General features: G+C 39.6%; 1 protein-coding gene across 1 annotated transcript in view; it reads left to right on the top strand.

The window, feature by feature from the left end:
- Positions 1-12,956, top strand: part of LOC104159409 (usherin-like) — a 138,319-nt gene that overhangs the window by 99,865 nt on the left and 25,498 nt on the right. The window contains exons 24-25 of the mRNA XM_009697307.1: positions 9,562-9,789; positions 10,604-12,120. Of these exons, the coding sequence (XP_009695609.1) occupies positions 9,562-9,789; positions 10,604-12,120 (1,745 nt within the window). The remainder of the gene's footprint in view (positions 1-9,561; positions 9,790-10,603; positions 12,121-12,956) is intronic.

The raw sequence follows: 12,956 nt of genomic DNA, 5'->3' as shown, positions 1-12,956 counted from the left end.
CTCAGTATTTTGATGGCAAGCTGTGCTTTGCTTAGGAATATGTCCCAAAAGTGTACACCTAAATATATGTCTAATCAATATCCCCTGCTAATATTCAGAAGCTAAGCTGAACTTTCCTCCAAGTGCGCAAGAGAGAAAGAGGGCATCCCTACCTGCATAAGCAGTGTCCTTCTGGCCTTCTGCTGAGAGTGATCGCTCTGCACAAAAAGGTGAGGAGCAAATCTCTTTTTCCTGGCATGGATTGGCACAACTGGACTGCACCTTTCCCAGCCTGCTGCCTGCACACTTTCATTTACTTTCAGCCTGTCTTTATTTGGAGAGTAGGTATTTTCATGTAGGAAGTGTAAAGCATTAAGGAAAGGAATGAAAAACACAGTGAAGGAAAACCTTTCAAGAGATAAGGGTCTGGATACTTTTTGGCCTATCATTTTTTAAAATACCAAGTTAATTTTAAAGGTGACATTTTAAGTTCAGCCACATATTCAGACTAACTTTGGCCTTTATAATGTAGCTCCAAGTAAATTGTTTATGCTTACCTTTTAATATCTCTCAGAAGTGGTTACATACATAGCAGGCAAAGTTTGAATGAAAAGCTAGGAGTGTTCAGTACAGGGCAGAGAAAAAAGGAATAAAACAGTAGGAAGTGAAAACCTTTTAGGATCCTTTAAAATGTTGCTTTTATTTTTCCATTGTGTTGGCAGAAAGCAGGGATTTAAAGCTGTGAATTGCCTTGAGGCTGTGTTATCTTCCTCTACTTAGCAGCAGTTAGAACTGCTCTTTTTTGCATGTGCTGGGTGAGAGACACAAGGACTCAGAATGATTGAGAAAAGGGAATAAAGTAAGCTTGCCTTTATTCACAATAATTATCACAATATATTATCACAATAATGTGACACGTCTATTGTACCTGTGTAAATCTCAAACAATAATGATAGTTTCCTGAAGCTGCGCGCAGTAACACAGGGAGATATCCTGAGACTTAATTAATTAATGTTTGTAACATGATGTGAGATCCTATGATGAAAAGTCATATATAACTGCAAAGTCTTAATTTTATGGAGCACAACTGACATTCAGTGGCATTTTCAAGGAAACTGATGTGGGAGTTCACCTGCAATCTAAGTTAAGATTCAGATTGTCCTTGTACAAGTCCCCTTAAAGATTTTCTTCAAACTTTTTTTTTTCCTCTCTACATTTCTTTTTCCTCATTATTGTTGTTGAGTTGTGCAAAGTCAAAACCTGAAAATAATTCCTTTCATAGGTCAAAAATAAGGGGTTTCCCGTCTCTGTTTTCTATCCACCAAAACCACAGCCAAACTACCTTTTTCAAATTTTACAGAAGATAGAAGCCTTCAGATACTGTGCACAGGTCATTTTAAGATCAAATGGGAGAAGTTTTACAGTGGATAACGAAAACATCCACAGTTTTATTACATTGGTTTAAAGTTACAGAAGTCTTTCTGCAAAACACTTGCCACTCTGGACATTACTAGAAGAAAAAAAGGTTTGAGGCTGAGACGACACTGTCTGCACTGATGTGGCAGTCCAGATTTTGTTTGTTCTGACAAAAGCATCTAACTTCATTCTGGCCGTCAGCCAATATATCAAATGGAAAATACGGTTTATGGCATTAGGAAAAATGTAACATTAACCCCCTAATGCTCCATATTAAGGGATGTACCCCCTACCATTTGCAGGTTTGAGCCCTTAGGCCCTAGCTGCTGTTTTACAGCAGCGTTGGTTTTTCTTTCTTTTGCCATGCCTACAGACATCATAGAACAAATCCATGAGAGGTGCACCGCTCCTAAATGTTAACGAATAGTGGATGGAAAGCTGCTGCTCAGGAGGAGCGCTATGTGTGGTACTTACTTTAAACATATTCCTGGAGTTCAGCTATGTGAGTGTACTAGTTGTACTGTAGAGATACAGACCCCAACCAGAATTTGTGTGCTCGCCTTTCCTAGCTTTTTACCTTCCCTGAAGGCACATTTCTATCCCGGGTTATAAAGCTCCATCTGAAGGATCATGCATTCCCATTCATTTTGTGACCAAGGCAGACTCAACAAATTGCAAGTTCTGCAGTGCCTTGATGAGTTTATGCAGATTCCAGATTATGCAGTGTGTGAATTTGGAACACCTCAAGAACGTCCCAGCTCAATCCTATAGGGTTTGACACTGCTTTAATAGGACACTGGATTTCAAATACCATGAAGTCTTTGCTGATGTGTCTGCTCTATCCTCTCTCACTCCCATCAGCTCTCCACAAAGCATGCCCCACTCAGCTAAAGACCAGAACATGCATTTGTGCATTTTACCAAGGGTGACACATAATTATTTTTCAGTGGGGTTTAAGTATTTTATCTCATGCTTTATTGTATCTCAAATTAATAGTATTAACATTTTTGCTTCAGTAGTTCTTCACACCCAGATTTCTGAAAGCAAGAAGTATCATTCAGGATAAGTAAGGATGGCAGATTTGAACCGACCAAAACCAAAGTTTGGGGAAAACAGTCCCGTCAGGTATCTACTTTATAAAAAGGGCTGCTTCTTTCCTTCTCCATCACTTTCTCATGATGAGGAATAATAAACATGGTTTAAAGTGGAAAAATGTGGGGGGGAAAAACAGAAAGAAACTGCAAAACTATGGTTTATTATACAGTAGGTCTTGTGATTGTTGTTAGAGATAAAATATTAATGTTAGGAAAACATGTTGACATCGTCCTCTAGATGGTGTCTATAGTGGAATGTCATGTCATTGATGTTTCGGTTTATTTGATTTATTTAGTCACGCAGAAAAAATCTCTTTTTGGATTTCAATATTTCTTAGTACAAATTAGATAAATACAGATGCAAATATGTTTTTGAGAAGGTGGCACTCAGTGATGTTTGATGAATTTTAAATAAATAATTATGTAAGAAAAGAAAAAAGAGAAAAGAGAAAAGAGAGGAGAGGAGAAGGAAAGGAGAGGAGATCGTATCTTACTGAAATAGCATGGAGAAGGCTAGTGAAGCGTTGACTTCACCCAAAGACTTTTTTTTTAAAGGTTTTATTGGCGAAAGTGCGACATTGTTGGTGGTTTAATAGTGTATTGCTACCCAAAGGCCAACACAGTGACTGAATGCAGCTTGCTAAATGTGCTTGATTTCATTTTAATGTGCAATGCATCCCAGTTTTCTTTGTGGTGCTTTGCTTTCAAGTCAAAGCTGAGGATTCAGGTGCCTGGTGAGACTGCAGCAGGTCCCCATGTGTGGGGGAAAGAAAACTGTCTGCTGTGAAAACAGGCACCAGCTCCACTAGACAGATTCAGCTGCATGCAATTCACAGTTCCTTACATGCTCTGCCAGAAAGGAGGAAAATGAACTGCAATGTAATATTTCTATATCGGGTATTAATTGTTGTGGTTTGCAGAACATTTTAAACTTAAATTACTGCTGTTTCTAAAGGTTCCTCCCTGGTATAGACCACAAGCCCATGTAGGACTAGTCACGTAGGAAATGCTTCAGTTATGTGCTGAGTGAAACAGGGTGTGCAAATTAGGGTTTTTTTATTTAAAAAAGCTGCTGGCATGGTACTGTTAGGAAAGGGTGGGAACTTGAAGTCACAGAGGGTAGACAACTAATGTTCTCTGATGTTGATGGCAAATCTACCATTTGTTTTAAAAATAAATTACAAGAACATTCTTAAAGTTGAAAAAAACCCAAACATTATGTTTGCCAGGAATCTCCAGGAAAGAATATTTTATGATCATGAAATCAAAGCTTATGTTTTGATAAAGAAGCCATTTTATGTGCTTTATTTTGGAACTTGAATCTATTCTAATATATTTTTAAAATAAATCTTCCTAAATTTATTTATAAAAAAAGCAAGCTCAAATATAATGATCTCTTGAATGTCATTTCCTAGCCACTGTAGAAGAAAAGACTGCATCAATCCACCTCAGGGCTGGGAAAGGAAGAGTGCCTTTTCATCTCAACCAAAGACAATTTGGAAGAATATTCCCCTGGAAAAAATGTTTCAAAATTATTTTAGATTTAATAAGGAAATGTCTGGTTTTACAAACTTTAAAAAATTATTTAAATGTTTGTTTAGTTTTCTTTAATAATATTTTTATATGCCATAAAAATTGTCACCAATGTGGTACATGTTGCTGCTATTGATTGCCTGTTGGGTAATACAAAATAATACAATAATGATTTAAAATGAAAAATATATTGTGAAAGTCAATTTTAAAATTCTAAAATGAGAGTTCCTAATATGTAAAATTTTAAGAGTGAAATTTAAAAAAAAATTAATGAAAAAATCTAAAATTATTTTTTACACAAACTGGGAGGAAAATAAATAGTGCAACATCAATTTCTGGTAAAAATGGAAATTCTGGTCACCTCTACGCAAGATAATTTCTGGTAAAATGAGTAACACTTTGGTTTCTGTTTACTGTAGGAATAGAGTAGATTTTTTAAATGAAAAAGACACAGTGTGCTTGATATAAGCTTGAGAAAGAAGGCAACCCAAAGGACAAGTTAGGGATCACATGTGAATATGAACTCAGTGAGATTTTTAGAGTGAAGGCAGGGGCTAAGAAGTAGGCTGGGAAATAAGAGTGAACATCAGAATCAAGGTGGAAGCGCTCCCAGTGCTTTGCAGAAAAATGGCAAAGAATCTGAATTAGATGAGGAAGTGGATAAGAGACTAACAACAAAGGTGAGGATAAACTGAGTATTTTAATAAAACCCCAAGCATTTCCCATCACTTCTGTCACTTTTGGAGGAATCTGTTTGACTTCCTTGATAGAGAATTTGAAGATTGGAATTGGAGGATGGTTGGATTAATGTTCTGACTGCCAGGAGAAAAGCTTTCTCCTCCCTTGTCCAGGGATAGTTCAGCATCTCTGCCTCTGTAGACAAGGGAATGTCATACTGAATTACCTTCCCATCATTTATGTTTGTGGGTTATGAAAGAACAGGTTTGGATCCCTGTACCACTACTACCATGAGCAGTGTGGTAGTGTCTGATGCCACTGAGTTTAGATAGAGACTCACAGAAAGAATAAGCTAGCTTTTTAGTCAAGTATCGAAGATACCTGCCAAATAGGGATTACTGTACAAAGAGAAGATAAGGAGAGAGAAGAAACCAGAGCCTAACCTTAACATGACTGGTGATGACATGCTGAGTTTTGATGATTACCCCTGAAGAAGGAACAGATATTCAGGCTCCCTGTTGGGCAGCTCTTCAGTGGTTCAGATATCTTCTGATGTATCTGTCACGTTTTGAACTCATGCCCTGAGACCTGGGCAGCTGGGTAAGCTGACCTGCCTTGAAAAAAGAGGAAAAACCCAGAGTGACACCACTGGAAAGTGCTGCTTCATCAGATCGATATATTCAAAGATGACTAGGTTGTGTAGTTGTGTGCAGTTTAAACATTTGTGCAGGGAGTCCACCCGTGCAGAGTGTTATTGACAGCTACAGATCAATGCTAATTTTTGATCATTTTCAACCTACAAAGACCTCTTGACCCTGTTGCCACCTTAGGGGCACTTCAGGTAGTCAAAAGCAATCACAGTAAGCAGTGTAAAATCGTCAGACCCTTGAAGGCTGTGCAGCCTTGCCCGTGCCTGGGAGGAGGACCAAGAGGTAGCAAGGAAGGCAGGCACCTTGCATTATGGATGTCGCTGCCTTTGAACAGCATGAAAGACTATGCTAATTTGTTTCCAGACTTTAAGTGACTTCTGTGCTCATGAATTAAAAAATAAACAAACAAAAAGGCAATCTGAAGCAAATCTTGATGGATACATTATTCATGATTCATGTTCTCTTGTATTATGTTTTGGAAAATGTGTTAAAACAAGTTTGGGGGGGTTGGTGGTGTGTGTTTGTTTGGGTTTTTTTAAATAACTTTTATCCTAATTTACAGTTAGAAGAGTGGAATTAGCTGAGGAGTGTATTTGTTGCTGTTAACAGCTTGTGCTGCCACTGGCAGTGGGTGAAACGCTTTACAGAGCAAAACCGCAAATAGGGTCCTGCCTGGCGTCGCGGTGGTGCTGCCAGTGCTGCGCAAGGGAAGGGGACGGGGCTGCCAAAAACAAGGACCGGGTCAAAGGCTGGGCTCTGGGCTTCCCCGCGGGGATCAGATCGTGGTGGCTCATGACAGCTTGCCTCAGGTGTCCGTTTCTGTAGTGTGTACATTGAAACAATGGGCCTTATAGGAGGAATGTGAGAGTGCACATGCTTAGATGTTTGCTGGATTATTCTTAATTTACTTGACTGAATGAGCGAGAATGCCTGGCAGTAGGAGACAGAGAAAAGAGGACATGGGCTTGTGGTCCATCAGATTTCATGGTCAGACTACGAACATCTTAATGTTCACATTAAAATTTTATTCTGTTGGTTTGCTTTTAATGGTGAATGAAATCTGGACTGTTAGCAGTGTGTAAATATGGGATGTATGAGTTCATGGCTTTGCAGACAAAGACTGAGAGAATATTCCAGGCAATGATTTTGATCCTGTGCCTGTTTCAGGCTGTGTCACTGTCCGCTGAAGCCAAAGGTTACAGTGCTATCCTTTGCAAGGTGTATTTTGCTATTTATATTTGACCATTCCAGCAGGACAGTATTTCTAGGCTGAAAATGTCATGGGAAGACATAAAGTAATTCTTAAAATGAATCACCGAGTCTGCCATCCACCCTTTTTTCAGCATCAGCCTTTGAGCTGAGCAAATTCACAAATGGCAATGGCAGCAGTGCAGGGGGGGGAAACGTGGCTCTGTATTCTGGGAGTACATCCCCTGAGCTTACTTCAAAACCAAACCAAAAAAAAAAAATACATGTAAACCGTTTGCTCTTCAAGAAGTATCTGTAGGAGCCGGGGATAAAAGTCATCCCTGGAAGGAATGGTTTAGCAGTCTCCAGAGAACATGATGAACTGCAGGCAAGGAAATCCCTCCATCCTTGTTTCATTTCAAAGTGTTGTGAGGATTGTAAATAATTAAATCTTGGGGTTTAGTGGGAAAATGGTAGAGGATGATGAAAAATATGCTGCTTTCCTGTTTAAAAAAAATAAATAAATGAAGTGTTTAGTATCATTACTGTCACAAAAGCCCACCCTGATGATGCAGCTGATTAGGAAGCAGAGCCATTGCTTTTTGTATGATGTTTGTAATAATGTGTTTGTACCTTCAGAGAGCCTCTGTGTGGTAGTTCAGGGGCAGAAATTGAACGTTGTGTGCTCCATTCCTCCCACCCCCACCCCTGAACCATGGAATGTAAATTTTAGGCTTTTAAAAGTTCTGTTTTGAAAACTTAATAGATAACTGTCCTCATAAAAACTATTAATACAGACTACATCCAATTGTAAAGCTAATTTTAATCATGTTTTGTGCCAACATAATTTCTGATGCCAGATTTTTATGCTAAGCATGAACTTCAATTTGAGCTCTGTTCTTTAACCTGTAGTTCATAATTTTGCATTCGACTGCATAGGTTTTTTTGGCTATGGCAGTTTGAATGCTTCCACTTTCAAGGATCTAAGCCATAAATGTTTATTAAAAGAATCTATAATGAAATCAGTTTTGTTATTTTTTTAATGGCTGCCTTGAGTATGTTGGATGACTGAACGCACGTTGTTAATCATTAAGTACTCATGTTACCAAAAGTGTTTGATAGTATTGCCATCTAGGGGCTGAACTAAATTCTCCATACTGAAATAAACTGTAATTGAACAGGTGCTGCTATTGACAATATACATATGTTTTTGCTTTATAGCCCACATGCTTTCCATGTTTCTTATGACAAAAGATATCTCTAAATGTCCCACAGCAGCCAGAGCTTTTTTATATATAATCTGTTCGAGGTGATTGCTATTTGCGTTTGAGCTTATGCTTTTTTGGCAGTGATGACTGGGAATTCCTAACAAAGAATTATACTTTTTTGCATTATTAATCTTGCTAGTGTTTGCCCTGTTTAACAGAAAAAGGAATCATTTATCAGAAAAGTATGTTTAGAATCTGTACTTGTGGCATCTTCAGATTTAATATTCATAATGGTCCTTCAAATGCTGTGCTATATTTATCTAAAAGACTAACTCATTGTTGTGAGGAAATAACTATTTAAATATTTATGATCTAACTTAATATTTAAAAAAAGAAATTAATATTTCTTTAAAATTTGTTTCTGAGTCTGATAGCTTAACAAATGTTTAAATATTAAACAATTGGAAGTGTTAGCATTTAACAACTTAATATGACTTACTGAAACAGGGAAATTGACTTCAGCAGTTTCTGCCACATGAAGGAAACTGAATTCCTGTGCTCCCTTTCTTGAGATCTATATAATTAATGCCAAAGCACAACTGAAAATGAGATTAAATATATCGGTGATCAGCTGAACTCCTTTCTTCCTTGCTCCTCTCATGAGACAAATCTGAAATCTCCTACTGAAAGGTGTTACTCCTTTTCTTTGTTAGCCACTCTATCTTTTGTGGCTGTTCAAAATAATACTTACGGTTGTATCGCCTTCCTGCCGAGATCTGAATTTGCGCTGAGGCTCACTTTGCCTTATAGCCAAGCAGTTTCAGGTCTGTGTCAGATGGTGTTTGGGGTAAGCTGGGTAAAGCTGCGAGCTGTGATGCCAGTGGCCCTTTCTGGCCAAGGCTGATGTCCCTTGGTCTGCATCCACCCACACGGCCATGTGCTGGGCTGTGGGCTGGCGTGGTGGCAGGTCAACCCCAGCCCTTCCACCCTTGGCAGAGCCTGGGGAGATTCATGAACAACCATGCTCCTTGTAGCCCTCCTCTACCAGTGCGAGGCGAGGGTCTGGCGCCTGGAAGGATCTAGCTTGCTTGCCTATGTCCCCATCAGCAGTATGGCTGCTTCCTCCAACCTGGAGAAATAGAGAGGGTTCTTGTAAGGCAGCCGGTTGCCCCACAATCGTCTTACCTTGTAGATTTATGTCACGCGACATCTTTACAAAGCAGAAACGCAGAAACCAGTTTATTCCCTCTCTCCCTCCTTCTCTCTTCACCACCCCCCCTCACATTTAAGGGGTTTGTTTTCAGTAAGGAAATGAAATGGTGCTCTTGGAAACACTATTGTCTGTCCAAATTACAATGCTCTAAGTAGCTGGAACAGTATGGCATGGTTAGCAAATGTCACATCTACAGACAAGATATGTAAGGATTCTGTAGAGGCAGGTATCGCTCACATACCACAGGTTTTTACATATGCTTGAATCCTTCAGAGTACCCAGGCACTCTCATCCTGTCTCATCCTCAGACACATGCTGAACGAACTGTAAATTGTTTGCTAGCTGAGATTTGGACTGTGCAGGACTCCCCAGCAGTCCGCTCCAAAGGCTCTACTATAATGACAGATACTTTTTAAAAAATCTAAGAGTTTCTTTTTGAGGTTTGGCTATGGAAATCCACCAAAAAATCCTGGTAACCAGATGGGGTATTCTGCAAAGCAGTCAGAAGTGACCCAGAGCTGAGACCTCATTTTCCAAGTGACATAAACCACAGATGCTGATTACTTTTTTAACTAACTCAAACATCTGTATTCTTGCTTCAGGGAACGAAGCATCAGGCTCATTTGTTTGGATTGAAACCTTTCACAACATATCATATTCATGTCGTAGCTGTAAACAATGCCGGGCAGGTTTCAAGCCCCTGGACATCTGTGCGCACATTGGAAGCTTCACCCAGTGGCCTGAGCAACTTCACTGTGGAAAAGAAAGAAAATGGCAGGGCTCTGCTGCTAAAATGGTCAGAGCCCTCACAACCCAATGGCATCATTAAGGTAATCTTCATCTTGACACTTCACTTGATCAAAAGAGAGAAGGGAAATGCTTAATATCAAATTAAAACATTTTTGCTGAAGAGGGCTCAGTCAAATGCATTATACTTTAAAATAAGGCACAAGGCACTTTGTGAGTGCTCTCTGCTTGTGGTTATATTAAAATCAGTACTAACATTCCTGTGCTACTCCATGACTGTAAATATTCATTTACAGTGAATCAAATTGTTTATTTAAGGTATAGAAAGCTGCACATAAAAGCTTATAATCTCACTTGGTGTACATTAGCCATCACCAAAACATTTGTCTAGAAAACCTGAGTTGGACAGAATGTTGTTCTGAAATTTGGGACTTCTTTTAGCTCAATGGTTTCAACTGAATCTAAACTTTTACCTGCAAGGTTTGCAACTGGAGGGGTTTATTTGGAGTTTTTTTCTTAAGTGATTTTCTCTAGAGTTAATCTGCGAGAAGCTTTGTCCTAGCCCATGAGAACCTCGCCACGAAACTTGGTAACGAACACATACAATGAAAACTGTCTCTAAGTGATTTATGACTGCATCCAAAACTAAAAAATAATGAAAACTGAATCAGAACATTCCTTTTGTATCAATAATCTGTTTGTGTGCTGATTGTTACTAGGAAGGAAGGAAGTTTAATCGTCTTTACCTTATTGCAAAGGTAAAAGTGTCTCATCTACTGGTTATTGACAAAAATTGTTGGTGGTTTTTTTTTTTTTCTTTTTTCCTTTTATCCTGGCTTCTGTCCTTTCTTCCTTCCTTGCCTTTTTTTCCTTTTTCTTTCTTTCTTTTTTCACCAGACCTACAATATTTTCAGCGATGACAACCTGGAGTACAGTGGTTTATCTCGCCAGTTCCTCTTCAGGCGCCTTGAGCCGTACACTCTCTACACCCTCCTGCTAGAGGCTTGCAATGCAGCAGGCTGCACTCGCTCTCTGCCCCAGCCGGTCCGAACAGATGAAGCACCCCCAGTGTCTCAGATGGCACCTGTAATCCAGGCAGTGAATGCTACCAACGTGGAACTGAGCTGGTTGCAGCCAATTAATCCAAATGGAAAAATAATTCGCTATGAAGTTATTCACAGGTGCACAAAAGAAAATGCTGCGGGGTACAGAGCAACAACAGAAGACGAGAAAATTGTTTTCACAGAATATAACACTGAAAGTAATACGTTCATATATAATGATAAAGGTTTACAGCCATGGACAAGGTATGAATATAAAATACGCACATGGAATGCAGCAGGCTATGCTGACAGCTCGTGGACGGTGGCAAAGACTAGTCAAACTGCCCCAAAAGGTCTCGCTGTCCCCAAATTATCCTTGGCATCAGTTAACCCCCATAAAGTGCTCATCTCCTGGGTCTCCCCGGCGCAGCCCAATGGCATTCTTCAGTCATACAGGCTGCTGAAGAATGAGGTTCTCTATCCTTTCAGCTTTGATGCTGCTACTTTCAACTACACGGATGACGACTTACTGCCCTATTCAAGGTACAGTTATGCAATAGTTGCCTGTACAATGGGAGGCTGCTCCACCAGTGACCCAGCTTCAATACAGACACTGGAAGCAGCTCCTGCCTTAGTGGACCCACCATCTCTGCAGGCTGTCAGTGCCACTCAAATTAATGCATCTTGGGCACCTCCCCAAATACAAAATGGAGATATCACCAAGTACATATTGAAATTAAACAATGAAGAGTATCATCCTGGCAAAACTTTGCAAATGTTGGTTTCTAATCTACAGCCTTACACACAGTATGATTTTACATTGGTTGCCTGTACTGCAGGAGGCTGCACATCTAGCATATCCCAGCCAGTGATGACCATGGAGGCTCCACCATTAAATATGGAAGCTCCCAGGCTGCTTGTCATGGGCTCAGAGTCAATTGAAATCACATGGAAACTTCCAGCTAACCCCAATGGTAAAATCACAAGCTACGAGCTAAGGAGGGATGGTGTACTGGTTTACTCAGGTCTGGAAACTCGGTATCTTGATTTCACCCTAATGCCAGGCATGGAGTATAGCTACACTGTCACTGCAAATAACAGTCAAGGGAGTGTGACCAGCCCGTCAGCTCAGATAAAAACCAACCCCTCTGCTCCATCTGGGATGTTGCCTCCGAGGTTGCAGGCATGGTCCTCAAAGGAGATTTTAGTGGCCTGGGATCCTCCGATCAAAGTAAATGGTGACATTAGAAATTACACAATCTCAATCCACAAATCTGCTGAAACAGGAAAGAAAACTGTTGACTTTGATGCATCTCACATTTCCTTTCTGAGACGGTCATACATAGTGGCAGAGCTACAACCCTACAGTAGGTAAGTCTGGAAGACCTCGTTTGTTGAATGAACGCTGCAGGGTGGTTCAGTGGGCTGGCAGACAGCTCAACCATCTTGTTTAAACAGATAGTCAGACCCATGGGGTTTTGTTTCCTAAAACGCACATGATAAAACCAGGATTTTTTTAAATTTATATTACCAGCTTTCTATCATCTTGATGAAGTGCATGGGGTTGTCTTAGGTTGTAAATAAAACAAGGGGTCATTCAGCACTCTGCTATAGACTCCAAAACCTTCAATCTTGTACTTGTGTATCTTTCGCAAAATGTCTACATTCAAGAATAAGTAGGGCTTTAGTTGACGAAGTCTGGGGTGGGGAGAGCAAAGACCTGTTAGCCCATTCACAGTGTAACTGAACCAAGATTAACAGAGTCACACCAGGAACATGCTCGCACCCTCGAGTTGAAAACAAATTATTTGTTTTTAAGTGAAGCTAAAATTTAAGACAGGGTACCAGAGTCCGCTACAGAAGGAGCACACTTGATATTGAAGTAATATTCTCCCCACTAATTCTTGATTATTTACCTGACCTTTCCTTATATATTTGTGTAGGCATAATTTGTGTGTGTTACATGGTTGATAAGTCTGCCTACTATTTACATATAACTAATCTAAATCCAAAGAGAGAAGAGTAATAGAGTGAAGCTCTATAGCTCTCAAATGATATCCAAATAATCTCCTACAATGAATCATCATTTTGATTCATGTCATCAAAATCAAAACAATTTTGATCACTTGACTCCTGCAGATGTTAACTCTGCTCTGAAAAAAAAAAAAAACAAAAACAAAAAAACCCCAAACAAACAAACAAAAAAA

The sequence above is a fragment of the Cariama cristata genome, unplaced genomic scaffold (assembly GCF_000690535.1).
Source record: "Cariama cristata isolate BGI_N322 unplaced genomic scaffold, ASM69053v1 scaffold4253, whole genome shotgun sequence".
NCBI lineage: Eukaryota > Metazoa > Chordata > Aves > Cariamiformes > Cariamidae > Cariama > Cariama cristata.
This window is presented reverse-complemented; position numbering and strand designations above follow the sequence as displayed.